We start from the raw sequence: 27343 nt of genomic DNA on the forward strand, positions 1-27343 counted from the left end.
GGGCAACACCTTTAGGATTCAACCCCATGGCGCCATGAAGCCATGCCTGCACAACTCTGCGGTAAACCCTTAGGCTCCTTTAACAGGGGCGAGTATTCCGCGCGGATGCGATGCGTGAGTTGAACGCATTGCACCCGCACTGAATCCCGACCCATTCATTTCTATGGGGCTGTGCACACGAGCGGTGATTTTCACGCATCACTTGTGCGTTGCGTGAAAATCGCAGCATGCTCTATATTCTGCGTTTTTCACGCAACGCAGGCCCCATAGAAGTGAATGGGGTTGCGTGAAAATCGCAAGTGCGGATGCGGTGCGATTTTCACGCACGGTTGCTAGGAGACGATCGGGATGGAGACCCGATCATTATTATTTCCCCTTATAACATGGTTATAAGGGAAAATAATAGCATTCTGAATACAGAATGCATAGTACAATAGCGCTGGAGGGGTTAAAAATAATAAAAAAATAATTAAACTCACCCTAATCCACTTGCTCGCGCAGCCCGGCTTCTCTTCTGTCTTCATCTTTGCTGATTGCAGGAAAAGGACCTGTGGTGACGTCAATCCGGTCATCACATGGTCCGTCACATGATCTTTTACCATGGTGATGGATTATGTGATGGACCATGTGATGACCGGAGTGACGTCACCACAGGTCCTTTTCCTGCAATCAGCAAAGGAGACAGAAGGAGATGCCGGGCTGCGCGAGCAAGTGGATTAAGGTGAGTTTAATATTTTTTTTTTTTTAAATTAACCCCTCCAGCGCTATTGTACTATGCATTCTGTATTCAGAATACTATTATTTTCCCTTATAACCATGTTATAAGGGAAAATAATACAATCTACAGAACACCGATCCCAAGCCCGAACTTCTGTGAAGAAGTTCGGATTTGGGTACCAAACATGCACGATTTTTCTCACGCGAGTGCAAAACGCATTACAAAGTTTTGCACTGGCACGCAAAAATCGCGCATGTTCCCGCAACGCACCCGCACCTTTTCCCGCAACGCCCGTGTGAAAGAGGCCTTAGGGTTCAACCCCATGGCGTCATGAAGCCATGCCTGTGGTAAACTCATATAGTTGACGCGGGTGGATGTGGCTTGACAGTCTAGGGTCAGCAATCCAGTTGGCCTAGGGTGAACAATGCCTGTATGCAATGCAAGACTATGTAGAAAGGGGGTTCCTACTTCAAAAGATTTGCCCTGAGGAATTTGGGTGATTTTTAACGGTGGCCATGTTGGTTGCCACCCAGCTTTCATAGAACCAGATCAAAGCAGAGGCAGAAGAAGACAACTTGACAAAAGAAGATGTAACATTTTAATGCAGGTGGAAAGTGTCAACCATGGCCACCCCAGATCACTAGAACAATCCTATCTAGTAAAGACCTGTGCCGCCATCTCCTGTGCCCATTATAGTCAATGGTGCCACTTTGTGCTAGTGACCGGCGAGGGTCAAGGCGACATTTCCCAAATTGGCCACTGATGGCCTACCTAACAATATGCCGCCATATACCCTAAGACAACGGTTGAGAAAAATCAAGGCATACTAAAAAAAAATAATAATAAAAAAAAATAAAAAATCACAAACATAAAATTAGCTAATTGGCAAATACAACATAAAATCAGCTTCATTCTTCTGAAAAGAAATGCAACATGACAAAAATCAACACCTCGGTAACCACCAGCTGTCTCGGGCGCCAGGGGACCAGGTTTGTCACATTGTGGGCTTTTCCTTGGTTGGCTGGGTGCTACGCGTGTCCTGGATAACAGTCTACCGCCAGATACTGATACGGGTATTGGAAAAGCCCCTCCAGTACCAACATAGTGCATTGATTGGTTGGTCATCAGGAGGCCGGAACATAGGCACGAGTGAGCGGGTGGGAATCCCAGCATGATGCCCGCTGTATAATCTGCGTCCCAACCAGTCCCGGCGGGCGCGTCGTCACCAATTGTACAAGGCGAGACTCTCGTGTCCGTGTAACACGTGAAGGAGGCGGCAGACCTCAAGTATCAGCTCTAGTCCGGGTTGCTGTGTGGATCCAGAGGGTCTCAGGTCGCACACAGGATCTTACTTGGAGTCTTGAAGTTCCTTGGCTTTCTTCAAGATGGGAAGGACATCCCCATTTGAGAGGGGGTAATCCTGGAGTGATGGAAAGAAAAGGGTTAATATACAAAAAAAAAAAAAAGGGCGTGTACACCAATCGGCATCCTGTTCACGCCCCTTTAGGCCTCCTGCACGCGAACGCGAGCTCCCCCATGGCCGTGCTGCGGCCCGCAAAAAGCGCAATGCACGAACCGTGGGGCAGCCGCAGCCATTAAAGTGAATGGGTCCGCGATCCGGCCGTTCCGCAAAAAGATCTTTTTGTGGAACGGAAGTACGGGACAAAACCCCACGGGAGCACTCTGTGGTGCTTCCGTAGTTTTCCGTTTCCGTACCATTCCGCATTTCCGGATTTGCGGACCCATTGAAGTGAATGGGTCAGCATTCGTGATGCGGAATGCACACGGAACGGTGCCCGTGTATTATGGATTCGCAAAACGGCAACGTGCAGCACATGTTCGTGTGCAGGAGGCCTTAAATGCATTACACTACACTGACCAGAGATCGCTTTGCGGACAACAATGGGCATTTATATTGCCGGCACCCCTTCCGTCCCGCAAATTGCGGAAGGCAACACGGGCGGCTTCCGTTTTTTTGTGGAACCGCCGATTGCGGACCGCAAAAAACGGAACGGTCGTGTGCATGAGGCCTTAAGAACAGGCATGTTGAAATCCAACTGTGCAATCCTTTCTTCTGCTGACATGAGGCATCAGGGGAAAGTCAGGAGACCCCCATTAACATTAGATGTGGGTGGGTGGGCTCGGTTGACATAGATCTAATGTGCAAACACTAGTTCAACCAACAGCCATTTCTCCCACTCGTACACATGCATGCTCAGCTCGGCCAAGGGTGTGTGTGTTTCTGGCAACCGCTTATCTAACTGGAACACAAAAGGATCAGGCATGTTGAAATCCAACAGTCTGATCCTTCTTTCTGCTGACATCTGCCCCCATACACATTAGATGGTCGCGCAAACCAGATCTAATGTGCAAAGCCATACACAGGGTATTTAGACCGACAGCTTTCCTCCCACATGTACACGTGCATGCTCAGCTTGGCCAAGTGTGCACGTGTTTTCAACACCTTATCTCCCCAGAGAACAAGAGGATCAGGCATGTTGAAATCCAACAGTTCAATCCTTCTTTCTGCTATAAAAAAAATAACCCCGACTATACCTGTTTAACCCCTTGTCGCTTCGGTTGTGCCCGTCGGTCTCAGTTTAATCCTTTAGTGATGACATCACATACATCCACGTGACCGCTGCAGCCAGTCACTGACCTCAGCAGTCACATGCTGCACAAGCTAAGTGACACATGCATGCACATGTGTTGGTTTGTTTAATCAATTTTCCAGACCTTTGCCAACTTTTATTTAACCCCGGACAACCCTGTGCTGTCCCTTGAAGGCATCTATGGGGTGTGCTTCCCGACTATCAAGGATCCATGGGCTGCGAGTGGTATTAAAGCTCAGCCTCATTCACTTCAGCTGCAATACCAGACACAGCCAGTGGACAAGAGTGGCGCTGTTTCCAACTGACGCAGCCATTTTTTACTGATCTCGTACGAACCCTTGAAGTACCTTATCGGAAACCATAAGCACGCTTTACAATGTGCGCCAGTCGCTGTACCTGCCTCCTACTGGGGTCTCACCTGGAGCAGCCTCATATTCACAGTGAAGTCCCCTTCTAATAACTGGTTACGTATTAATCTGCAACGGAAACGGTCTACGTTAGATAAGGAGAAAGAGGAAGCGATCCTAAAGTTAAAGGGTTCCTGGGATTTTTATATTGATGACCTACCCTAAAAATCGGCGGGGGTCCGACTTCTGGCACCTCTACCAATCAGCTAGTTGAAAAGGCCGCGAGGCTCCGGTGAGAGCGGCAACCTCTTCCTTAGGCCGATGATGTCACGTTCATTGGTCACATGACCTAGGCACTGCGCAGTCCCATTCAAGGGAATGGGGCTAGGCTGCAATACCAAGTACAGCCACTATAGAATGGATGGCGCTGTGCTTGGCAAGCTGTCAGGAGCACCGTGGCCACTTCAAACCGATGTTGGACCCCCGACGATCCTGAAGATCAGTCATCAATATAGGAGTCCCAGAGAACCCCTTTAACTGCCAGGAGAGGAACAACAAGCCCCAGGAGACAACTTGCAGACGTATAGGACCTACAAGGATGGACAATACCAGCACATTTCAAGACTCACATCAGCATAGCGCAGGAGACCTTCAGGAGGAAGTCGAATCTGTTCTCGTCCGCGAAGAGCGAATCCCAGATCCGTATGACATCGGGCAGGACAAACTCTTGGGAGAGGAGCAATGTCAGCCAGCGGAAGGCGAAGAACTGAGGCTTGATGTTCTGTTCTTGCTGAGAGCAGACAAAGGAGTGTTAAAGGGGATTACAAAAAAAAATACAAAAACAGCGCCACAACTGTCCGCAGGTTGCATGGAGTACTGCAGCTCAGCCCTCATTCATTTCAATGGAGTGCAATACCAGACACAACCCATGGACAGGTGTGCCGCTGTTTTTGGAAGAAAGAAGATGCGAATTTCTAGTCCCGGACAGCTTCTTTTGATTTCCCATAATGCTCGGCTGGCCATAAAACAGCGCTCATGCAAATGGCATGTAGTGAAATATGCGTCAGGTAGTAGTAGGATTACGGGCGTGATGACCCTGGAAAACTGCAAAGAATACAGAATCCTCGCCACGATCTTGAGCCCATGAGCTGAATTATAGGAGCTGTTTTTGGCAGCCTGTATTCTGTCAATGGACTGCAAAAGCAGAATACTGACTGCCAAGACATTTCAATAATATATTAAAGGGGATGTGTGGTTTAGGAACCCCACTGTCAAATACCCTCTGAGGGAAATCGGAGTTAATCAAAGGGGGTCCTCTGTTCTGGAACCCTGTTCTTTTGGCCAGAGTGGAGAGCAGCTAGAAAGAGTGTCTCTTGCTCTGGAGGACTTGGCACATCCATACATTACAAGAACAGCCCACAGATTTCAATGGAAACTGTGTAATGCCTAATTCGCCCTGTGGTGACGCTGCAGGAAATCGTGACACTCACTGTCAGGCTTTCCCTCAGATGTCAGCAGTAAGAAACTCTGTAACCAGCTTATCGCAGGGGACCATTCTAAGAAAAAGGTATATTTTAAAGTGAATGCACCCTTTAAAGAGCACCTGTCAACTCTACTAAACCAGGAATAGGGTTGATCCTGGCGATTAAAAGGATACCTGTCTTGTGAAAATCGGTTGTGGCGTTCCTGAGAAAATAAGACTTTTATTCTTCATACAAATGAGGACCTCAGTGCACTGAGGGGCGGGGTCTAGCTTTTCAGGGCTGGCCACGCCCCACCATGTACTGAGGTTATCATTTGTATAGAGAATAAAAGTATTTTTTCTCGGGAACGCCACCACCGATTATCACAAGACAGGTATCATTTTAATCAGCGGGATCAACCCTACCAGACAGCATGCCTAATTTCATAGGATTGGACCTGCTTATAAGTGCACTTTAAGGAAGCAATTCTATATTTTAAACCTAAAGGGGTTCTCCAACAAGAATATATTTAACTTTTATGATCCAAGTTTGGATTCCATGGATGAGACCACCAGAAAAACAAACAGAAAAAAAAAAAAAACTGCTGAAATTTTTTTTTCTTCTAGGGACAGAGTATGCAAATGCAGGTCCAAACTTCTGTCTATTATTGGGGAATTGGGTGCCCCTTGTTCTCCGTCATACTTTTACCCCCCTTCAAAGAGGTTCCAAGGGTGCACACCAAGGCCATGGAGCTTAAGGGAGCCCCAAGGTCTTTCCTCCACGTAAGGCCTATTGCACACGGACGTTTTTTTTTTCCCGTTTACTGGCCGTTTTTTGCGTTCCGTATACGGTCCGTATACGGAACCATTCATTTCAATGGTTCCGCAAAAAAAACGGAATGTACTCCGTATGCATTCCGTTTCCGTATTTCCGTTTTTCCGTTCCGTTTTAACATAGAACATGTCCTATTATTGCCCGCAAATCACAGTCCGTGGCTCCATTCAAGTCAATGGGTCCGCAAAAAAACGGAACACATACGGAAATGCATCCGTATGTCTTCCGTTTCCGTTCCGTTTTTTGCTGAACCATCTATTGAAAATGTTATGCCCAGCCCAATTTTATCTATGTAATTACTGTATACTGTATATGCCATACGGAAAAACGGAACGGAAAAACGGAACAGAAACGGAAACACAACGGAAACAAAAAAACGGAACAACGGATCCGTGAAAAACGGATCGCAAAACACTGAAAAAGCCATACGGCCGTGTGCAATAGGCCTTAAGAAGACACCAGTATTATAAATGGCACATTGTTGGTGGATTTTGCCCTGGGGCCAGGAGCCTCATGCTACGTCTTGCTCTGTGATCTACTCACCAGCCTGAGGTAGAGCTCCTCATCCTCTTCCTTCAGTGTGGAGTAAACGTGCTCCATCTTTGCAGTTATTCCACACTGAGAGTCATCTAGACTCTTGATGAAATTGTCCCGGATCTCAGCCATCAGATTAGTGAAGCAGAAGAAGGTGTCAGCCTCGGCATGCTCTGGTTATGAGAGTAGATCAGTTGTTACATGGTGACCCTTTGCCTTGCCTGTTGATGGACCCCCTTCCCCCAACCCATCCCTCAACACAAGACACATAGGGGTCGAAGGGGGACGACAACCGCCCAGACCTCACCTCTCCAGGCACTGTTAGGGTTCGTGGCGAATGTGTAATAGACGGGGCCGACAATCTCGTTCATGCCCTGCACGTAGGCTATGCCGGGGTTCAGCTTGGCATAAATGAAGAGGATTCGCTCCACCACCTCCCAATGCGCCTCACAGCCGCTGGGCAGGGGCTCTATGTCACTCAGCGAATGCGAAGCTGATGCCTTCAGAGGAGAACTCACCTGGGTGAAAAAGGAGAAGAAGATAGTATAGAGGGTGGGTACAATACCAATAGGGCCACTATCTGACGCAAAGCTTCTGTAGTTGGGCATTGCCACCCAGGAACAATGTAGCTGCTGTCCAAGATTAGAAAAAAATTCAAATTTAAAACAGCGCCACTCTTGTCTAAAGGTTGTGCCTGGTACTGCAGGTTATCCCTATTTACCTTAAAGGGGTATACAGGATTTTTATATGGATGGCCTATACTCAGGACAGGCCATTAATATCTGATCAGTGGGGGCAGGGGTGTAACTATAATTCATAAGGCCCGTAGCAAAATAATATGGGCCCCCAATACCTAGTGTAAGCATTAAGCAATAACTAAAGGTTAAAGGGGTACTCCCATCATGGATATCGTTAGGATATGCCCCCCAATGTCTGATAGGTGTGAGAACAGTGCCCACAAAGTGGCGGAGGGCGCACCGTGCATGCGCGGCCGCCCTCCCTTCATTCCTATGGGAGTGCCGAAAATAGCTTAGCGCTGGCTCGAATATTTCCATCAGTCCGATAGAAGTGAATGGAGCGGTGGCGCCGCTTGCACGGTGCGCTTCCCATTCATTTCACTGGGAGTGAAAATAAACTAATGCGCCACTTCGGCAGTCCCATATAAATGAATGGAGCGCGGCTGCGCATGCACAGTGCGCCCTCCTGTCACCCAATGTCCAAGATGCGACAAGCCCATTAAACAGCAACATCTATTAGTAAAACCCACATTATAGCAAAAATCCGCCATATTGTTATTCCCCACAAAAAGGTACAATGTTCTTGCACCTGATTGGGCCCCCTCAACCTCCGGGCCCCATAGCAAGTGCAAGACACCACAACCTCACAATCAACTGTTACCATGTAGCGATGGAAGTTGGAACTGGAACTACATGGGTCTGGTCATTGTGCAGTGGACGGAGCTACTGGTGGGGGTGTGGGGTGTCAGACCCCCCAGGATCAGATATTGATGGCCTATCCTTAAATGGGTTTTGTAGGACTCCTATATTGATGACCTACATGTGATCGACGGGGGTCCGACACCCAGCACCCCCACCGATCAGCTCACAAAGCACAGCACCATCCGTTGTATAGTGGCTGTGCTTGGTATTGCAGCCCAGGACCATGCCCTTGAAAGGGGCTGAGCTGAATCTAGTGACGGGAAGAGGCAGCCGTGCCCTACATTTCTGGGAGGAATAACAGAGGAACAACACCAAGTAGCGTTCCAAAATTGTTATTCCATCGGGAATACAAGCATTTACTAAAACGGACGTGTCAGGAGAGGTAACCGGTTTGTACACCATATGATCAGGCTCAGGGTGATCCTGATCAGCAGCGGCCATTTTGCTTACATTGCAAGCCACTTCCCTTACTTCTAAGCCACGCCCCCTTTGGACACAAACAATGTCCTCATGGTCCCCCCCCGGGGACATCTATATACTGTATATACTGCAGCTTATCCCGGCACATACAGCACATTGCACCATAGGGATCATCATAATGTGGACAGACTGCTCCGGACGGGCGTTCCCCTTCCTTACGTTGGTGAGGCCGCTCCTGTTCCTTGCTACGGTCTGAGACTTCAGCGTCGTCTGTTCCACCCGCTTCCTCAGGGTCTCGTACTCGTTCTCTGGGTCCATGATTAGCTGGCAGGGATATTCCGTGGGGTTCAGGAAAAAGGAGAAGTCAGGACACAGCCTCCTGGAAGACGAGGACTACTGTTAGGGAGGACTACTTGACGAGGCACTTTAAAGAGGACCTATCCCCACTCCCGACAGGTCTGTTTTAGCAAATACATGTATTTCCCCCATGAAATTACAATCTTAAGACTCTGCATGGCGCCGTTCCTCTGTTATTCCTCCCGGAAATGTGTAAATACATTAGCAACTGGACATTACCATTCAAAGGGGTGCATTCCGACAGAGTCTGGTTGTGTCAGAACAGACTGGACTGTGTCAGTATGTGTAGGACACCCCCGGCATGGAAAAATCCAGTTTTGACCACTCATTCATACATTTCTAGGAGGAATAACAGAGGGACAGCACAAAGCCCAGTTCCAGAATTGACATTCCATTGGGAATGCAAGCATTTACTAAAACAGACATGTCCCTCCATATAATCATAATGCTCAGGGTAATCCCGATCAGCAGCGGCCATTTTGCTTACCGAACATCCTTGTCTATCTGCAGCAGCACCTCATTGTCTTTGAAGTACGTGTTCCACTGACTATCTGGGTTGGGATTGAGGGGCTAAAATAAATAATTGAATGTCACAGTTAAAAGCAAGAATGAATCATTTTAAGACAATGCATGAGGATTATGACTAGAAGAGCATGAGAAACGTATTAAAAGGGGTCCTCCGCTTTCGACACTTTTTCTGAAGGTTTTCCCGTCTGCCGGAACCAGCTCTAAATTGCAGGGAAAACTGGGAGCAAGCGCTCAAGTCCCCTACAGCGCCCCCTGAGGGGAAATGAAGCATAGCATGGTGCACTTGTAAAACAAAGTGCTGTCCGTTTAACATATGGATAAGTGGGGTCCTTCCAAGAGGTTTTGGGGGCCACTTTCCATTCTGGATGCCTGAACGAAGGACCCCCTCCCTCTATTAACTACGCACGGCCTAAAATCAGGAAAACCCTTTATTGTCAGAACTTACGTGGTCTTCCAAAGTGACATCTTCTCTGGAGAAACCAAGCTTTGCTTTGGCAATTCCTGGCTGAATGATCATTTCCTTTAAGAAGTGGGCATACGTCTCCCTAGAAGAAGACAGAGGGGACATGTTTTTATTAAACGTAACTCTATCAAGTGGCTGACTTGGAAATTTAGTCCATGGACCTGTAATCTTACATAAAGGCTTTTAATATTCTAGGTTATACATAATTCTGAGAAAACTAACCAACCAACCAATATGGCCGTCTACAGGGGTTGCCAATATGGCCGCCTACAGGGGTTGCCAATATGGCCGCCTACAGGGGTTGCCAATATAGACGTCTACAGGGGTTGCCAATATGGCCGCCTACAGGGGTTGCCAATATGGCTGCCTACAATAAGGTTGCCAATATGGCCTCCTACAGGGGCTTGCCAATATGGATTCCTACAGAGGTTGCCAATATGGCCGACTACAGGGGTTGCCAATATGGCCGTTTACAGGGGTTGCCAATATGGCCGCCTACAGGGGTTGCCAATATGGCCGCCTACAGGGGTTGCCAATATGGCCGCCTACAGGGGTTGCCAATATGGCCGCCTACAGGGGTTGCCAATATGGCCGCCTACAGGGGTTGCCAATATGGCCGCCTACAGGGGTTGCCAATATGGCCGCCTACAGGGGTTGCCAATATGGCCGCCTACAGGGGTTGCCAATATGGCCGCCTACAGGGGTTGCCAATATGGCCGCCTACAGGGGTTGCCAATATGGCCGCCTACAGGGGTTGCCAATATGGATTTATTTTCTACAGAGGTTGCTAATATGGCCGACTACATGGAGTTGCCAATATGGCCGCCTAGAGGGCTTGCCATTCAGTTTTCCCTTCAGGTTTTCCTAAGCAGAGTCCATATAAGTTGGGCAGGAGCCCTCATGGGAGGCATATTGGACGGCCCCATCCACATCTTCTCACCTTTGTTTCTCCAGCACTGAATCCCATAATAGCCGATCTGTCGGGAGATAGTTGAGTAAGATCTGAAAGAAGAAAGGTGACGGGACATTTTCAGTATCGGCAAGGCCCCTGTGACCCAGAATATCAGTCTATAGGGGGGCACATACTTTCCAGCAGAGGCACCGAATCCCTCCTTCAAACGGTATACCTGTCAAAGGGAAAAAAGAAAGACATTTGTAGGATCTTCTTGAGGAAGTATTCACTTAATACAGGGCTGGCCTTAGGTGTTCAGGCGCCCTGTGCGAGCTAATCTTGTGCCCCCCCCCCCCCCATTGGGATCCATAATGCTGCTACATGATACAAGAAAAAAATATATATATTTAAAAGAGAGTCCCCCTGTGATTTCGTAGTAAAGAGGTCACAGAGAGGCACGGAGCATTATCAGTCATGTTAATGCTCCGTGCCTCTGCAGTCTGCATCGGGTCTTGGCACTCTTTCACGGAGCGGATGCCACGCACGGCATCCGCTCGTGTGAATCCAGCCTGTCTGCAGAGCACCGGCCGCCGCCCTCACACATTAAGCGGATCCTTCCGCGGCTCTCTGTGAAGGCGCAGCACTTGGACGCTGCGCCTGCGCCCCTAAGCTCCTCCTCCACGCTCTGGAAGCTGACCTGCCAGATGCAGCGGCTCAGCTCGCCAGGCTCGCCTCACACAATCTGGGTTCGGCCTGCTGTAAGAGACCGACTGCGAGCTGTGTCAGCTGCCGTGCGCCCCTGTTGCCATGGCGCCCTGTGCGGCCGCACAGCTCGCACACACCCCAAAGGCCGGCCCTGACTTAATATGACGCCCGGTTCGTATAGGCAGTTCTACTGACAGGATAAATCCACGGCTTTCTATGGACGGATCTCCCCTATCTGGATCATGGTGTCTTCCACACAACAGACGCCCCCTCTGACGGATCAATGAACTGAAACAGAGGCTCCGCCCCCTTCCAATCAGAAACCAGTCACAGAAAATGTATTGCCAGTTCCCTTATATAAGGAAAGTGATGAGGAGCCTGAAGCAGGTTCTTCAGATTGTGCTGGGATTTCCCGCTGTGAGAGAGAGCTGCTTCATTCAGAGTTTTGGACACAGGCCTGTTCACGAAGCCGAGGCACAGTATAGGGGTCAGGCATGGATATGGCGCCCCCCACCCTCATAGATCAGAGATACGCTACAAACAAGGCAGAAACTTTCTGCCAGAAGAAACCTAAAGATTTTGGCTCACAAATAACTAAAATCAAGGACTAAACGTTATTATCATCTGACAATGCGATAAAAACTGGCGACCTGCTGTGTGTACCGAGCTCCTGTGAAGGACATGGCTATGTGCCTGCTGCTCCAACCCAATGGCTGATAACAGAAGTGTACAGTTCCTTTAAACTTCAGGTGATAGAAGGTTTTTCTTTAAAGGAGTTGTCCCATTAGGAGAAACCCTTTCCATACGTCCTATCAAAATGTATGGACGTCATAAAGGGGGGCCCTCACACTGGACTCCCCCTCTATGAACCAGAGTGGAGAACCTCTGACAAAGACCCACTGGAGGACCCAGCTTCCCATTCATTTCAATAGCTGGCATGTAATACTACATTTCCCCAGCAGAGGGCACTGTAGGAAACCTATATGTCTGACTGCAGCAACCTCAACTCTACTTGTGGGGAGGTTCCTGATCACAAAGTGTTCTTCTGCTGCTGACCCCAGGGAGAAAGTGTTCAATTTCCCAGCAGCGCCACGGTCAAATTATTTACACGGTGTCCACTCTTATAAAAGGGTTGTCCGTGTAATGCAGGATAGGACGGGTCCTCCACAGCAAGAGGCGCTCTTTGTAGTTCTTCTCTCTGCCCAGGAGATCAAGGTCCGGAACCGTGGACCCCCACTGTACTAACTTAGAATTTACTAATAGTCTGTATAGAAAAGGTTTTCTACTGGACAACCCCTTTAATGAGCATGTCCCCGTTCTCCATCAGTAAATATAGACTCTAAAGACATCCTCTTGACATCCTAAGACCTAAAGCATAAGAAAAAAAATAGGGGGTCTGGTTTTCTCTTGGGCTGCATCTGGTATTGCACTGTAGCCCCATTCAAGTAAATGCTACAATACTTCAATAAGAGTAAAGCTGCTTAAAAAATAAATAAATAAATAAAAAAACACACCCTTTTTTTAACATATGGGGCAGAATGGGTTAAAACAAATAAATATTCACCAATCCTCTGCTGCAGCCACTCTGACCGTTAGGCCCCTTTCACACGGGCGAGAATTCCGCGAAGGTGCAATGCGTGAGGTGAACGCATTGCACCCGCACTGAATCCGGACCTATTCAATTCAAAAGGGCTGTGCACATGAGCAGTGATTCTCACGCATCACTTGTGCGTTGTGTGAAACTCGCAGCAAGCTCTATATTGTGCGTTTTTCACGCAACGCAGGCCCCATAGAAGGGAATAAGGCTGTGTGAAAATCGCAAGCAAGTGCGGATGCGGTGCGATTTTCACGCATTGGTTGCTAGGTGACGATCGGGATGGAGACCTGATCTTTATTATTTTCCCTTATAACATGGTTATAAGGGAAAATAATAGCATTCTTAATACAGAATGCTAAGTAAATTAGGGATGGAGGGGTTAAAAAAATTAATAAAAATTAAACTCCCCTCATCCACTTGTTCGCGAACCCCGGCTTGTCTTCATTCTTCTTCTTTGAGGACCTGGGAGGAAAAGGACTTTTGGTGACGTCACCGCGCTCATCACATGGTCCATCACCAAGGTGAGTTTAATTTTTATTTATTTTTTTAACCCCTCCATCCCTAATTTACTTAGCATTCTGTATTAAGAATGCTATTATTTTCCCTTATAACCATGTTATAAGGTAAAATAATAAAATCTACACAACACCGATACCAAACCCGAACTTCTGTGAAGAAGTCCGGGTTCGGGTTTGGGTACCAAACATGCCGATTTTTCTCACGCGCGTGCAAAACGCATTAAAACGCTTTGCACTCGCGGGAAAATGCGCGATTTTTCTACGCAACGCACCCGCATCCTAACCGGCCCTCACACGCGACGCCCGTGTGAAAGAGGCCTTACGGGTTGTCCCGGCTGGTCTCCAATTAATGGTCTTAGCTTGACACACAGGAGATGCCTGCTCAGCCAATCACTGGCCGCCCTGGTGACCCGCCTCTGACAGTGATTGGCTGAGAAGGCATCAACAGGCATTTCCTGTGTGTCGAGCTGCAACCAGGAAATGAAGAATTTTGGTGGCCAAATTTATAAGCATCTGAACCGCAGGGGATTGCTGCCGTAAGCAAATTTACATTTTTTTTAACCCATTTTGCCTCAAAAAGTTATCCCCTGTCCACAGAAATCTGCAACCTGTATTCCTGGGAAAAATCCTGACACAAACCGCTGAGGTCAATTCCCGGCATTCTCTGTCGGATCTCTGTGCCAGAGGTGTGAAAGTGGCCTAAGGTCTCATGCACACAAACTTATTTTTTGTCCGTGTCCATTCCTTTTTTTTTTTTTGCAGCCCATATGCGGAAACACTCATTTCAACAGGGGCGCAAAAAAAAAAAAGAAAAAAAAAAAGGGGACAGAAATGTCTCCGTGTGCATTCTGCGTCTGTATGTCCGCATGTCCATTCCGCCAAAAAATAGAACAAGTCCTATTCTTGGACAGTCATTGTTCGATGGATCCGCAAAAAAAATCGAATACAACATGGACATGACACGGATGTCATCCTTTTTTTTTTGCAGACCGCAAAATACATACGGTCGTGTGCACGAGCCCAAATACTCACGATTCCTTCAGCTTTCCATCCTTTTATTATATCTTCCACGTACAAAGAGCACTGAGATTTCTCTATTCCATTCTGCGCTACGTTTCGGGGGTCACGCCCCCTCACTCATGCGTAACAATGGGATGTAACAGTTCCGTCTACATCATTAGTTTAACATCCTAATATCAGTATACGAAAAATACACTAGAAATGTCCATAAAAACATAGTATCCCGGAGGCAAATTGCGGAACGCACAAGGGCCGGTGTCCACGTTTTGCGGATGCGCGAAACACCACGTTCGTGTGAATGTAACCTTAAAGGGGTTGTCCGGGTTCAGAGCTGAACCCGGACATACCATCATTTCACCCAGGCAGCCCCCCTGATGTTAGCATCGGAGCATCTCATGCTCCAATGCGCTCCCTTGCCCTACGCTGGATCGCGCAGGGCAAGGGCTCTTTTGTTTACAATAACACACTGCCGGTCGGAAGCTTCCGCCCGGCAGTGTGTTTGGTGACGTCACCGGCTCAGATGGGCGGGCTTTAAAGATAAGCCTATCTGCCCCATGAAGAAGTGTAATTAAATTTGAAATTAAAGAGGTATTCCGGTTTTAATGATTAAATTTATTTAGTTGTCCCATCTTGGACATTGGGGTCATATCCTACCGATATGAATTGACCACTATGTCTTTTGATCTCTAGGAACCGCACCTATCCTGCGGGGCCAGCCCTCTATTCATTTCTATGAGACTGCCGAAAATAGCTGATTAGCACGCTGGCTATTTTCAGGAGTCCCAATGAAATGAATGGGAAGTGCGGCCACTGCTCTATTCACTTCACAGGAATAGCTGAGCCAGCAATCTGCTATTTTCGGCCGCCCCATAGAAATGATTGGTGGGCAGCCGCACATGCGCGGTGCACCCTCCAGCACTTTGCAGGCTCCGTTCTAAGGATACAAGATGGGACAATCCCTTTAAAATTTTGTTTGCAGACCATTTTTATATTCATATAGTATCCTCTCCCTAAAGAAAAAAAAAATGGTACAGCCCATTTTAGTCCTGTAAAAAATGCATCCATATGAGAACTGGGTAGGACTAAACAAATGTGCCTTTGACAAGTATCATGTGACCTGGCTTTCTGCTAACTGCCCCGGTATCTAACAGGTGAATAGTAGTGTATTAGGGAGTACATCATATACACAGATACACCTGGTCGCAGGTATAATAGTCACCTTACACTAAAATGTATTGACAACATCACCTAGAGACAGGCAGTCATTTTAACAACATCACCTAGAGACAGGCCGCCATGTAAATACACATAGTAATATACCTAATAAAAATCATGATTCCACCACTGGTCCTATTTACTTACACATGAATGTGTCCTGTGTGCTGACCCTGCACATGTATGTCCTGTAACACGGTTTAGTGAATGCTAGGGATTACATGATGTGAAGAGTTGGGCTATGGATACATTACACAGGACTGATACATGGCCTATACCATTTGACTGCATATAGGGTTTAACTCCTTGATATAAGGTATATATGCAGAATTTTAAATACATGTATTTTGAAGAATTGTATGATTTCCTATTGTATAAACAAATGCATCAAAATAAATAAAAACTGGAATACCCCTTTAAATTAAAAATAATAATAATAATAATAATAAGCCTTCGATTCTGGGAAAGCTGGATAATAACTGCTACAGTCCAATAGCGGTTGTCACCGAGCTTTAATGGAGTCTTGAATGGCAAAACCGCCTATGGCTGGAAGATGTAACTAGGAAAGTAGCGTGTTCACCTCGTAATCACCCAGAAAAAATTGAATTTTTAGAATGTTTTTTTTTTTTTAACGTAAAAATGTCCTTTGAGGGTTAATTATCTGCTGGGTGAACCCAAGCCAACCTTGAAGTCTGCTGTTTGCAGACGCTGTGGAAAAACAAAAGCAGAAAGACAAAGTCCATGGAGGAGAGGCGACGGCCGGAGACGTCTTACCGTTAAAGCACAGCTCCCTCAGCACGGGCAGCTTGATGTGCGGCTCGCTGAGAATGCTCTGGAACTCTGCAATCCTGCAAACAGAAAAGAGTCACCTGATCACTCAGCACCTGCCAGTGACGTGGAGCGTGGCACATCCCCGTATACACAGACAGAACCGCCAATGTCCGCTTAGTACATAGATCACCCCTTTAATTTAAAGGGGGGGGGGGGTGTCCACTTGTGACAAGCAGTGATCTCTCCCATACACACCAATTCTTACATATCTATACATATTCTATATTATACATACACACAGGTGCAGTATATATCCTATATCATACATACAGTACATATAGTGCAGTATATATAACTTATTTTGTGCACACAGGTAGAGTATATATGTGATCAGCATACAGTATATATATAGTATATATGTGATCAGAATACAGTATATAGATAGTATATATGTGATCAGCATACAGTATATAGATATATATGATCAGCATACAGTATATATATATATATATATAGTATATATGTGATCAGCATACAGTATATAGATATAGTATATATGTGATCAGCATACAGTATATATATAGTATATATGTGATCAGCATACAGTGTAGATATATAGTATATATGTGATCAGCATACAGTATAGATATATATGTGATCAGCATACAGTATATATATAGTATATATGTGATCAGCATACAGTATATAGAGATATATGTGATCAGCATACAGTATATATATATATATGTGATCAGCATACAGTATATATATATATGTGATCAGCATACAGTATATAGATATATAGTATATATGTGATCAGCATACAGTATATATAGTATATATGTGATCAGCATACAGTATATAGATATATAGTATATATGTGATCAGCATACAGTATATATATATGTGATCAGCATACAGTATATAGATATATAGTATATATGTGATCAGCATACAGTATATATATAGTATATATGTGATCAGCATACAGTATATAGAGATATATGTGATCAGCATACAGTATATATATATATGTGATCAGCATACAGTATATATATATGTGATCAGCATACAGTATATAGATATATAGTATATATGTGATCAGCATACAGTATATATAGTATATATGTGATCAGCATACAGTATATAGATATATAGTATATATGTGATCAGCATACAGTATATATATATGTGATCAGCATACAGTATATAGATATATAGTATATATGTGATCAGCATACAGTATATATAGTATATATGTGATCAGCATACAGTATATAGATATATAGTATATATGTGATCAGCATACAGTATATAGATATATAGTATATATGTGATCAGCATACAGTATAGATATATATGTGATCAGCATACAGTATATAGAGATATATGTGATCAGCATACAGTATATATATATATGTGATCAGCATACAGTATATATATATATGTGATCAGCATACAGTATATAGATATATAGTATATATGTGATCAGCATACAGTATATATAGTATATATGTGATCAGCATACAGTATATAGATATATAGTATATATGTGATCAGCATACAGTATATATATATGTGATCAGCATACAGTATATAGATATATAGTATATATGTGATCAGCATACAGTATATATATAGTATATATGTGATCAGCATACAGTATATAGAGATATATGTGATCAGCATACAGTATATATATATATGTGATCAGCATACAGTATATATATATGTGATCAGCATACAGTATATAGATATATAGTATATATGTGATCAGCATACAGTATATATAGTATATATGTGATCAGCATACAGTATATAGATATATAGTATATATGTGATCAGCATACAGTATATATATATGTGATCAGCATACAGTATATAGATATATAGTATATATGTGATCAGCATACAGTATATATAGTATATATGTGATCAGCATACAGTATATAGATATATAGTATATATGTGATCAGCATACAGTATATAGATATATAGTATATATGTGATCAGCATACAGTATATAGATATATAGTATATATGTGATCAGCATACAGTATATATAGTATATATGTGATCAGCATACAGTATATAGATATATAGTATATATGTGATCAGCATACAGTATATAGATATATAGTATATATGTGATCAGCATACAGTATATAGATATAGTATATATGTGATCAGCATACAGTATATAGATATATAGAATATATGTGATCAGCATACAGTATATAGATATAGTATATATATGATCAGCATACAGTATATAGATATATAGAATATATGTGATCAGCATACAGTATATATATATGTGATCAGCATACAGTATATATAGTATATATGTGATCAGCATACAGTATATATATAGTATATATGTGATCAGCATACAGTATATATATAGTATATATGTGATCAGCATACAGTATATATATAGTATATATGTGATCAGCATACAGTGTAGATATATAGTATATATGTGATCAGCATACAGTATAGATATATATGTGATCAGCATACAGTATATAGATATAGTATATATGTGATCAGCATACAGTATATATATAGTATATATGTGATCAGCATACAGTATATAGAGATATATGTGATCAGCATACAGTATATAGTATATATGTGATCAGCATACAGTATATAGATATATATATATATGATCAGCATACAGTATATAGATATATAGAGATATATATGATCAGTATACAGTATATAGTATATATATGATCAGAATACAGTATATAGATATATAGTATATATGTGATCAGCACACTATATATACACAGTACAGTATACATCCAGGTCTGTGGTGATGCCGCCTGTCGGACCCTCCCGCACAGTGACAGCTGCTGTCTGCACATTAACCCCCTGTTTGCAGGATGCCCCGAGCCTTGCATGCAGCCCCCTCTCCAGGTAGCCCCCATGATCTGCCCCCGCAGGACCCCCCTATTCTGCAGCTCTCTTACTTGCTCTTGTGCAGACTCGACATGTTGACTTCCGTTGGCTTCTGGGATGCGGGGGGAGGGCTGATCATAGAGGCAGGAAACAGGAACCCTGGCATCTTCCTGCACAGAGGATACAATCCCCATCATCCTCAGCACTGGCAGAGCTTCATCTTCCTGCACAGGGGATACAATCCTCATCATCCTCAGCACTGGCAGAGCTTCATCTTCCTGCACAGGGGATACAATCCCCATCATCCTCAGTGCTGGCAGAGCTTCATCTTCCTGCACAGGGGATACAATCCCCATCATCCTCAGCGCTGGCAGAGCTTCATCTTCCTGCACAGAGGATACAATCCCCATCATCCTCAGCACTGGCAGAGCTTCATCTTCCTGCACAGAGGATACAATCCCCATCATCCTCAGCGCTGGCAGAGCAGCATCTTCCTGCACAGGGGATACAATCCCCATCATCCTCAGTGCTGGCAGAGCTTCATCTTCCTGCACAGAGGATACAATCCCCATCATCCTCAGCACTGGCAGAGCTTCATCTTCCTGCACAGAGGATACAATCCCCATCATCCTCAGCGCTGGCAGAGCAGCATCTTCCTGCACAGGGGATACAATCCCCATCATCCTCAGTGCTGGCAGAGCAGCATCTTCCTGCACAGGGGATACAATCCCCATCATCCTCAGCGCTGGCAGAGCAGCATCTTCCTGCACAGGGGATACAATCCTCATCATCCTCAGTGCTGGCAGAGCAGCATCTTCCTGCACAGGGGATACAATCCCCATCATCCTCAGCACTGGCAGAGCTGCATCTTCCTGCACAGGGGATACAATCCCCATCATCCTCAGCACTGGCAGAGCAGCATCTTCCTGCACAGGGGATACAATCCCCATCATCCTCAGCACTGGCAGAGCAGCATCTTCCTGCACAGGGGATACAACCCTCATCATCCTCAACACTGGCAGAGCAGCATCTTCCTGCACAGGGGATACAACCCTCATCATCCTCAACACTGGCAGAGCAGCATCTTCCTGCACAGAGGATACAACCCTCATCATCCTCAACACTGGCAGAGCAGCATCTTCCTGCACAGAGGATACAATCCCCATCATCCTCAGTGCTGGCAGAGCAGCATCTTCCTGCACAGGGGATACAATCCCCATCATCCTCAGCACTGGCAGAGCAGCATCTTCCTGCACAGGGGATACAATCCCCATCATCCTCAGTGCTGGCATCAGGAAGGTGATGGATAATTTTTATAGACTGTATACTTTTACCTGAAGCTACAGAGTTGTCTAATAACCTGTAATTATAGGAATGACTCCGTTTACAATTAGCAATAGTAAATGTCTGAAACCCACAAACATATTAAACTTTAAACCACCTCCTTTCCCAATTTGACATCTAAAAACAATAAAATAATATAATTGGTATCAATCACCGCATCTGAAAATATTGAAACTAAATATTTTTTTTAAATGTATTGTGCGCTGCAAGCACTGTCCGAAAAAAATGGATCATTTGCCTTATATTTTGTCACAACATCTCCTCCTCCCCCCAATTTATTAAAGGGATTTTGGGTTTAGAGCTGAGGACATGGGCTGCTAGATGGCCGCTAGCACATCCGCAATACCCAGTCCCCATAGCTCTGTGTGCTTTTATTGTGTAAAAAAACAACAACAATTTGATACATATGTAAATTACCCTGAGATGAGTCCTGTACGTGAGATGAGTCAGGGACAGGACTCATCTCAGGTTAATTGCATATGGATCAAATCGGTTTTATTGCACAATAAAAGCACACAGAGCTATGGGGACTGGGTATTGCGGATGTGCTAGCGGCCATCTAGCAACCCATGTCCTCAGCTCTATACACAAAATCCCGGTGTCAGGTTCCCTTTAAAGCTCTATAGCCAGAAATATATATTTTTTAAAAAGTTATGCTTGTTAGAATACGGCCATGCAAAGAAAAAGGAGAAAAAAACACAACGCAACAGCACCCTGCGAGCCAGAAAAAGTGCAAGGACGTCCCATCATTGCCGGGATCCGGTCAGTGACTGAACCATTGTCTGGCTCCCTAGACCACTACTAGTAAGCACCCCCCATATCTAAAGGACACGGGCGACTTTCTCCGGGCACTCGGATCCCTTGAGTGGCGGAGTGAGTTTAGCCTGGTGTCCTTGGATGTTGAAAGCTTATACACCAGGATCCCTCATGACCTAGGACTCAGGGCCATTAACCTTGTCCTCAGCCGTAGTGACAAGGACATGGTGTTTAAGAACTTTATCCATGAGGCACTTGATCTCGTTCTTACCAATAACGTGTTCCAGTTTGGTGGCCAGTGGTACCGCCAGGTACTAGGTACCGCGATGGGCACACCTGTCTCGTGCACATGGTGGTATTTGAAGAGACGTATGTCTAACCCTTTCCTACAGTCTATTCACCTGTTCCTGAGATATGTGGATGATATTTTTCCGGTCGGGGAGTGAAGCGTCCTGTTATGCATTTGTTGACCATCTCAATACGCGCAACCAGATGAACATGAGATTCACCATCAATTTTGTTGGTGCGTCCCTTGATTTTCTGGATGTGCGCGTCACCATAAAAGATGGTGTAATACACACCAGAGGCTTTCGTAAGCCCACAGCGACCAATTCACTCCTCCACCGGACCAGTTTTCACCCGCCATCGGTAAAAAAAACGCGCGGTTCCGTATGGACAATTTGTCCGACTGCGGAGGATTAATGATACCGATGCCGGCTTTCTTGAGCAGGCCAGTGAACTTAGAGACAGACTGCTGGATCGGGGTTATCCATCGAGGAGCGTCTCAGCCAAACTGGAACGCAAGCTTGCGCTATGACGTTTACTGTGGCCAGAGGAAGCACGATCCCACGCGCGAAACGGCCGTTTCTACCTAGTACAGCGTGTCCGCCCCAGGACCCGATATGCGCACTGTGTTCCTATGAAGTCTGAATAAAGCCGCAACACAACAACTACTTCGTTGAGTGCCGCGCATCCCTTTCTCCTTCTCCTTACACTTTGCGAACCATATTCCCCTGACATCTTTGGCGCTGAGCACCACTGACGAAGTATATCATACCACAGAATCGGCTGTCTGTCATCTTTGGGCTGCAAACCTAGTGTGGGTAGCGCCGCCGGATTCTTCCTCTCTCTCTCAATAAAGTACAATAATGCCATAGTCACAAAAAATTATTATACGCTTATTTATAAAGTGAGATGCTTGGCAAATGCATTTTGTGATTATGGCATTATTGTACTTTATCTGGTTTGCAGGGTGCTGATTCGTTGTCTTTTTTTCTCTGTTTTTAGCCATGGCAGCATGCAAAGAAAAAAACATTTTTTTATTTTTTTTTAGGAAGTAAACCATAACAGAAATTATATCCATTTGGTATCACTGTAATCTTACTGACCCGTAGAATAAGGAAGTCAGGTCACTGATAGCAAAGAGTGAACGCCGTAAAACAAAACCCCCAAAAACTTCGGAATGGTGTTTTTATTTATGAACTTTTTTCCAATCTCATCCCACAAAGAATTTTTTTGCCCATTTTCCAATAGGATATGGTAAATGAAATGGTGACATTAAAAAAAAGTACAAAAGCTCTCATCTAGAGATGGAAAATTTAAAAAAGGAAAAAAAAAAGTGAAAATGATAAAAATAAAAATAAGATTTGTCCTGAAAGGGTTTTATCTAATATATAAAGCTGAGTGTATGTGTGTATTTACAATCACGAAATTTGGCACACAGGTACATCAGGTGTCCGGGAAGGTTTTAGACCAGGTCTCAGCTCTCTAGGAAGTACCGTTCCCGAGATATTCCCAAAAAATGCATTAGCCAATAGAAGCTTGGTCACATGACCCTTATCAGCCAATAGAAGCTCGCAGGTCCTTCAGCCTCAACATACAGTTTTACTCCAGGTTTCCATAACAACCCAGCCATTTTTCTTCACTGCTGTGGGAGAGCTTTAAAGGAAATCTGTCACCAGGATAATCGCTATTGAAATAAAGCCATGGCCTAATAGCACTTAGTACCTTATTTCAAGGTGTGCCTTTGTTCCAGCAATACGAAATTTGGCACACAGGTACATCAGGTGTCCGGGAAGGTTTTAGACCAGGTCTTAGCTCTCTAGGACGTATCGGTCCTGAGATATTCCCAAAAAATGCATTAGCCAATAGAAGCTTGGTCACATGACCTTTTTCAGCCAATAGAAGCTCGCAGGCTGTTAGCCTCCACATACACAGTTTTACTCCTGGTTTCCATAACAACCCAGTCATTTATCTTCACTGCTGTAGGTGAGCTTTAAAGGAAATCTGTCACCAGGATAATCGCTATTGAAGTAAAGCCATGGCCTAATAGCATTTAGTACCTTATTTCAAGATGTGCCTTTGTTCCAGCAATAGATGTTTTTATCCTCTGAAAATCCAGTTTATTTGGTATGCAAATGAGCCAGTAAGGTGCCTAGAGGGGCGTCACTCTTGCAGTAAGGAGCACAGACACGTTCTTTGCCACAATGTGTCCACCCTCAAAATACTTAAAACCCCGCCCCCAGGTCCAGCTAAGCCACACCCCTAATCTGGCTAGGTCACGCCCCCTCCTGAGCCGACAGGGATTGAAAAAAATTAAGGTAAAAATCAACTTCTGTCAGCTGCAGAGGTGGGAGGGAGGGTGACTTTCTCCCTGCAGCTCACACTCAGACAGTACTGTGCTGCTGTCTTAGAGAGAGCTGTTCAAAAGGACACGCCCCTGTGGAGGTCACTGTCAAGGGGGTGGTATGCTGTGAAAGCCACTGTTAAAGGGGAAGGCTGCTGTAAAGGTCAAAATTAAGGGGGTGGACTGCTGTGGAGGTACAATTTTAAGGGACGGGGCACTGAGGGGGTGTCAGTGTTAAGGGGTGGGGGGCTGTGGAGGTCACCGTTATAGTGGATACTGTTGATATCTTTTAATCTCTTTAAACATTAAATGAAATAGATTAAATATACCGAGCGAAGCCGGGTCCTACAGCTGGTATATATACGGCATATATAATTAATATTATTATTTATTTATTGGGGGGGGGGCTGAAAGCCTCTAGACCTGTGGATTCCAGACGGATAAAACTCTACTGTATATGTTAGTGACAGGCGAAAACATAAGTGGCGGTCAGGAAACGGACCTACCGCAGGCACTGAACCACGTACAGTGGAGGAGTGAAGACCACAGCCACACAGGAACTGGGTGATACTTGGTGTATGACATTTGTGAAGGCACTGTCCCGGACATTGACTACCTTCTTTAGGTATCGAGCACCGGCTGTGAGATTCTGAGGACCCCCTAAGATCTGCGTCAGTGTATGCATTCCCACATCACTGGTTTTCCATGGACTGTGGGTGACACCACGGAAGCATGCCCTATTTTTGTCCATCACGCACATTATAGTCTGTATGGGTCTGTGGAAAAACATGGACGCAACACCGAAGCCATCCATGTTGGGTCCTTGGATTTCTTGGATCACTGCTAGGAGAGGCCAATTTTTACCTGAGGGCAAAAAAAACAGATATACTGTCACAATCAGGGGGGAGGGGGGACTCCACATTGAACACAAGAGGGAAGGGGAACAGTAACTGGGCCTGGAAACTAGGGTAGAAACAGGTCACCTCCTAGACAACCCTAATCCGGGCCCTGACTACCCATCAATATGAATAGACCTTGATTAAGTATAGGACCAGGGACAACCCAAATGAAGCTATCAACTGCATAGTCAGAAGTGTGGGGTGAGACTATAAAAGGGTAGAAGTGATGACCACTGAGCAACAGCTGAGAAGAGGGAAGTGGTCATTAACCCTATCAACACTGAATCAAGAGAAATCAAGGAGGCTGTTAGATTCCTCCACGCTCAGCCAGTCTCCTTGATTTCCTGACATCAGTCACCTGAGGGACCGTGACAAATACGGACCAAACACGGATTCTTCACAGACATCTTTATGGATGAACCACCGATCATCTTGTCATGGGTATCATCACGGACATGGACGTGCGAGATTCAGTACCATCTACACCGAACAAAAATATAAAACGCAACACTTTCGGTTTTGCTCCCATTTTGCATGAGCTGAACTCAAAGATCTGAAACATTTTCTACAGACACGAAAGACCCATTACTCTCAAATATTGTTCACAAATCTGTATAAATCTGCGTTAGTGAGCACTTCTCCTTTGTCATGATAATCCATCCCACCTCACGGGTGTGGCATATCAAGGTGCTGATTAGACAGCATGAATATTGCACAGGTGTGCCTTAGACTCCGCACAATAAAAGGAAACTCTGAAATGTGCACAGTTTTGCCTTACTGGGGGGGGGGGGGGGGGGGGCACCATTTTCCTCACGCAGTGCAACACATCTCCGTGGCATAGAGTTGATCAGGTTGTTGTTTGTGGCATGTGGCATGTTGGTCCACTCCTCTTCAATAGCTGTGCAAAGTTGCAGAATATTGGCAGGAACTGGAACACGCTGTCGTATACGCCGATCCAGAGCATCTCAAACATGCTCAATGGGTGACATGTCCGGTGAGTATGCTGGCCATGCAAGAACTGGGATGTTTTCAGCTTCCAGGAATTGTGTACCGATCCTTGCAATATGGGGCCGTGCATTATCCTGCTGCAACATGAGGAGATGGTCGTGGATGAACGGCACAACATTGGGCCTCAGGATCTCGTCACGGTATATCTGTGCATTCAAAATGCCATCAATAAAATGCACCTGTGTTCGTTGTCCATAACATACGCCTGGCCATACCATAACCCCACCGCCACCATGGGCCACTCGATCCACAACGTTGACGTCAGCAAACCGCTCACCCACACGCTGTCTGCCATCTGCCCTGAACAGTGAAATCCGGGACTCATCCGTGAACAGAACGCCTCTCCAACGTTCCAGACGCTATCGACTGTAAGCATTTGCCCACTCAAGTCGGTTACCATGACGACCTGCAGTCAGGTCCAGCCCCCGATGAGGACGACGAGCATGCAGATGAGCTTCCCTGAGACGGTTTCTGACAGTTTGTGCAGAAATTCTTGGGTTATGCAAACCGATTGTTGCTGCAGCTGTCCGGGTGGCTGGTCTCAGACGATCATGGAGGATGTGGAGGTCCTGGGCTGGTGTGGTTACACGTGGTCTGCGGTTGTGAGGCCGGTTGGATGTTCTGCTAAATTCTCTGAAACGCCTTTGGAGACGGCTTACGGTAGAGAAATGAACATTCATTGCACGAGCAACATCTCTGGTAGACATTCCTGCAGTCAGCATCCCAATTGCACGCTCCCTCGAACGTTGCGACATCTGTGGCATTGTGCTGTGTGATCAAACTGCACATTTCAGAGTGGCTTTTTATTGTGCGGAGTCTAAGGCACACCTGTGCAATATTCATGCTGTCTAATCAGCACCTTGATATGCCACACCTGTGAGGTGGGAGGGATTATCTCGGCAAAGGAGAAGTGCTCACTAACACCGATTCAGACAGATTTGTGAACAATATTTAAGAGCAATGGGTCTCGTGGAGAACTCTTTCAATTACTATATTTAAAGGGGCATTCCGGTTGGTTGAAGTTATCCCCTATCCACATGATAGGGGATAATTATTAGATCTATGGGGGTCCTACCATTGGGACCTCCATGTTCACGAGAACGGTGGCCCCGTACCCCTGAAGACTCTGAAATGAAAGCGTGGCCACTCCATTCATTTCTATTGGAATTCCAAAGATAGTCGAGTACAGCGCTCACCTATCTCTGGAATAGTGGCCACACGCAAGCCTTACCGGCAGCCCCGTTCATTTCAGGGAGGCTGCAGGGGCTACAGATCCCCCGTTCTCATAGGACCCTCACTAATCTGATAGTTATCCCCTATCCTGTTACATTACCAAGACATTCCAGGCATTTCCCTCATCGTGCAGA

General features: G+C 45.4%; 1 protein-coding gene across 1 annotated transcript; it reads right to left on the reverse strand.

Annotated features, from left to right (window-relative positions):
• Positions 1 to 1297: 1297 nt before the first annotated feature.
• TBC1D13 (TBC1 domain family member 13) lies at positions 1298 to 19478 on the reverse strand. Its single transcript, XM_040405519.1, has 12 exons — positions 19415 to 19478; positions 16437 to 16510; positions 10802 to 10842; positions 10656 to 10717; positions 9698 to 9797; positions 9212 to 9294; positions 8587 to 8746; positions 6816 to 7026; positions 6518 to 6681; positions 4307 to 4467; positions 3749 to 3806; positions 1298 to 2138 (listed from the first exon to the last, which is right to left on the reverse strand). The coding sequence occupies exons 1-12, from the start codon at positions 19435 to 19437 to the stop codon at positions 2067 to 2069; spliced, it is 1209 nt and encodes a 402-aa protein (XP_040261453.1). The 5' UTR covers positions 19438 to 19478; the 3' UTR covers positions 1298 to 2066.
• Positions 19479 to 27343: the final 7865 nt, after the last annotated feature.

The sequence above is a fragment of the Bufo bufo genome, chromosome 8 (assembly GCF_905171765.1).
Source record: "Bufo bufo chromosome 8, aBufBuf1.1, whole genome shotgun sequence".
Classification (NCBI taxonomy): domain Eukaryota; kingdom Metazoa; phylum Chordata; class Amphibia; order Anura; family Bufonidae; genus Bufo; species Bufo bufo.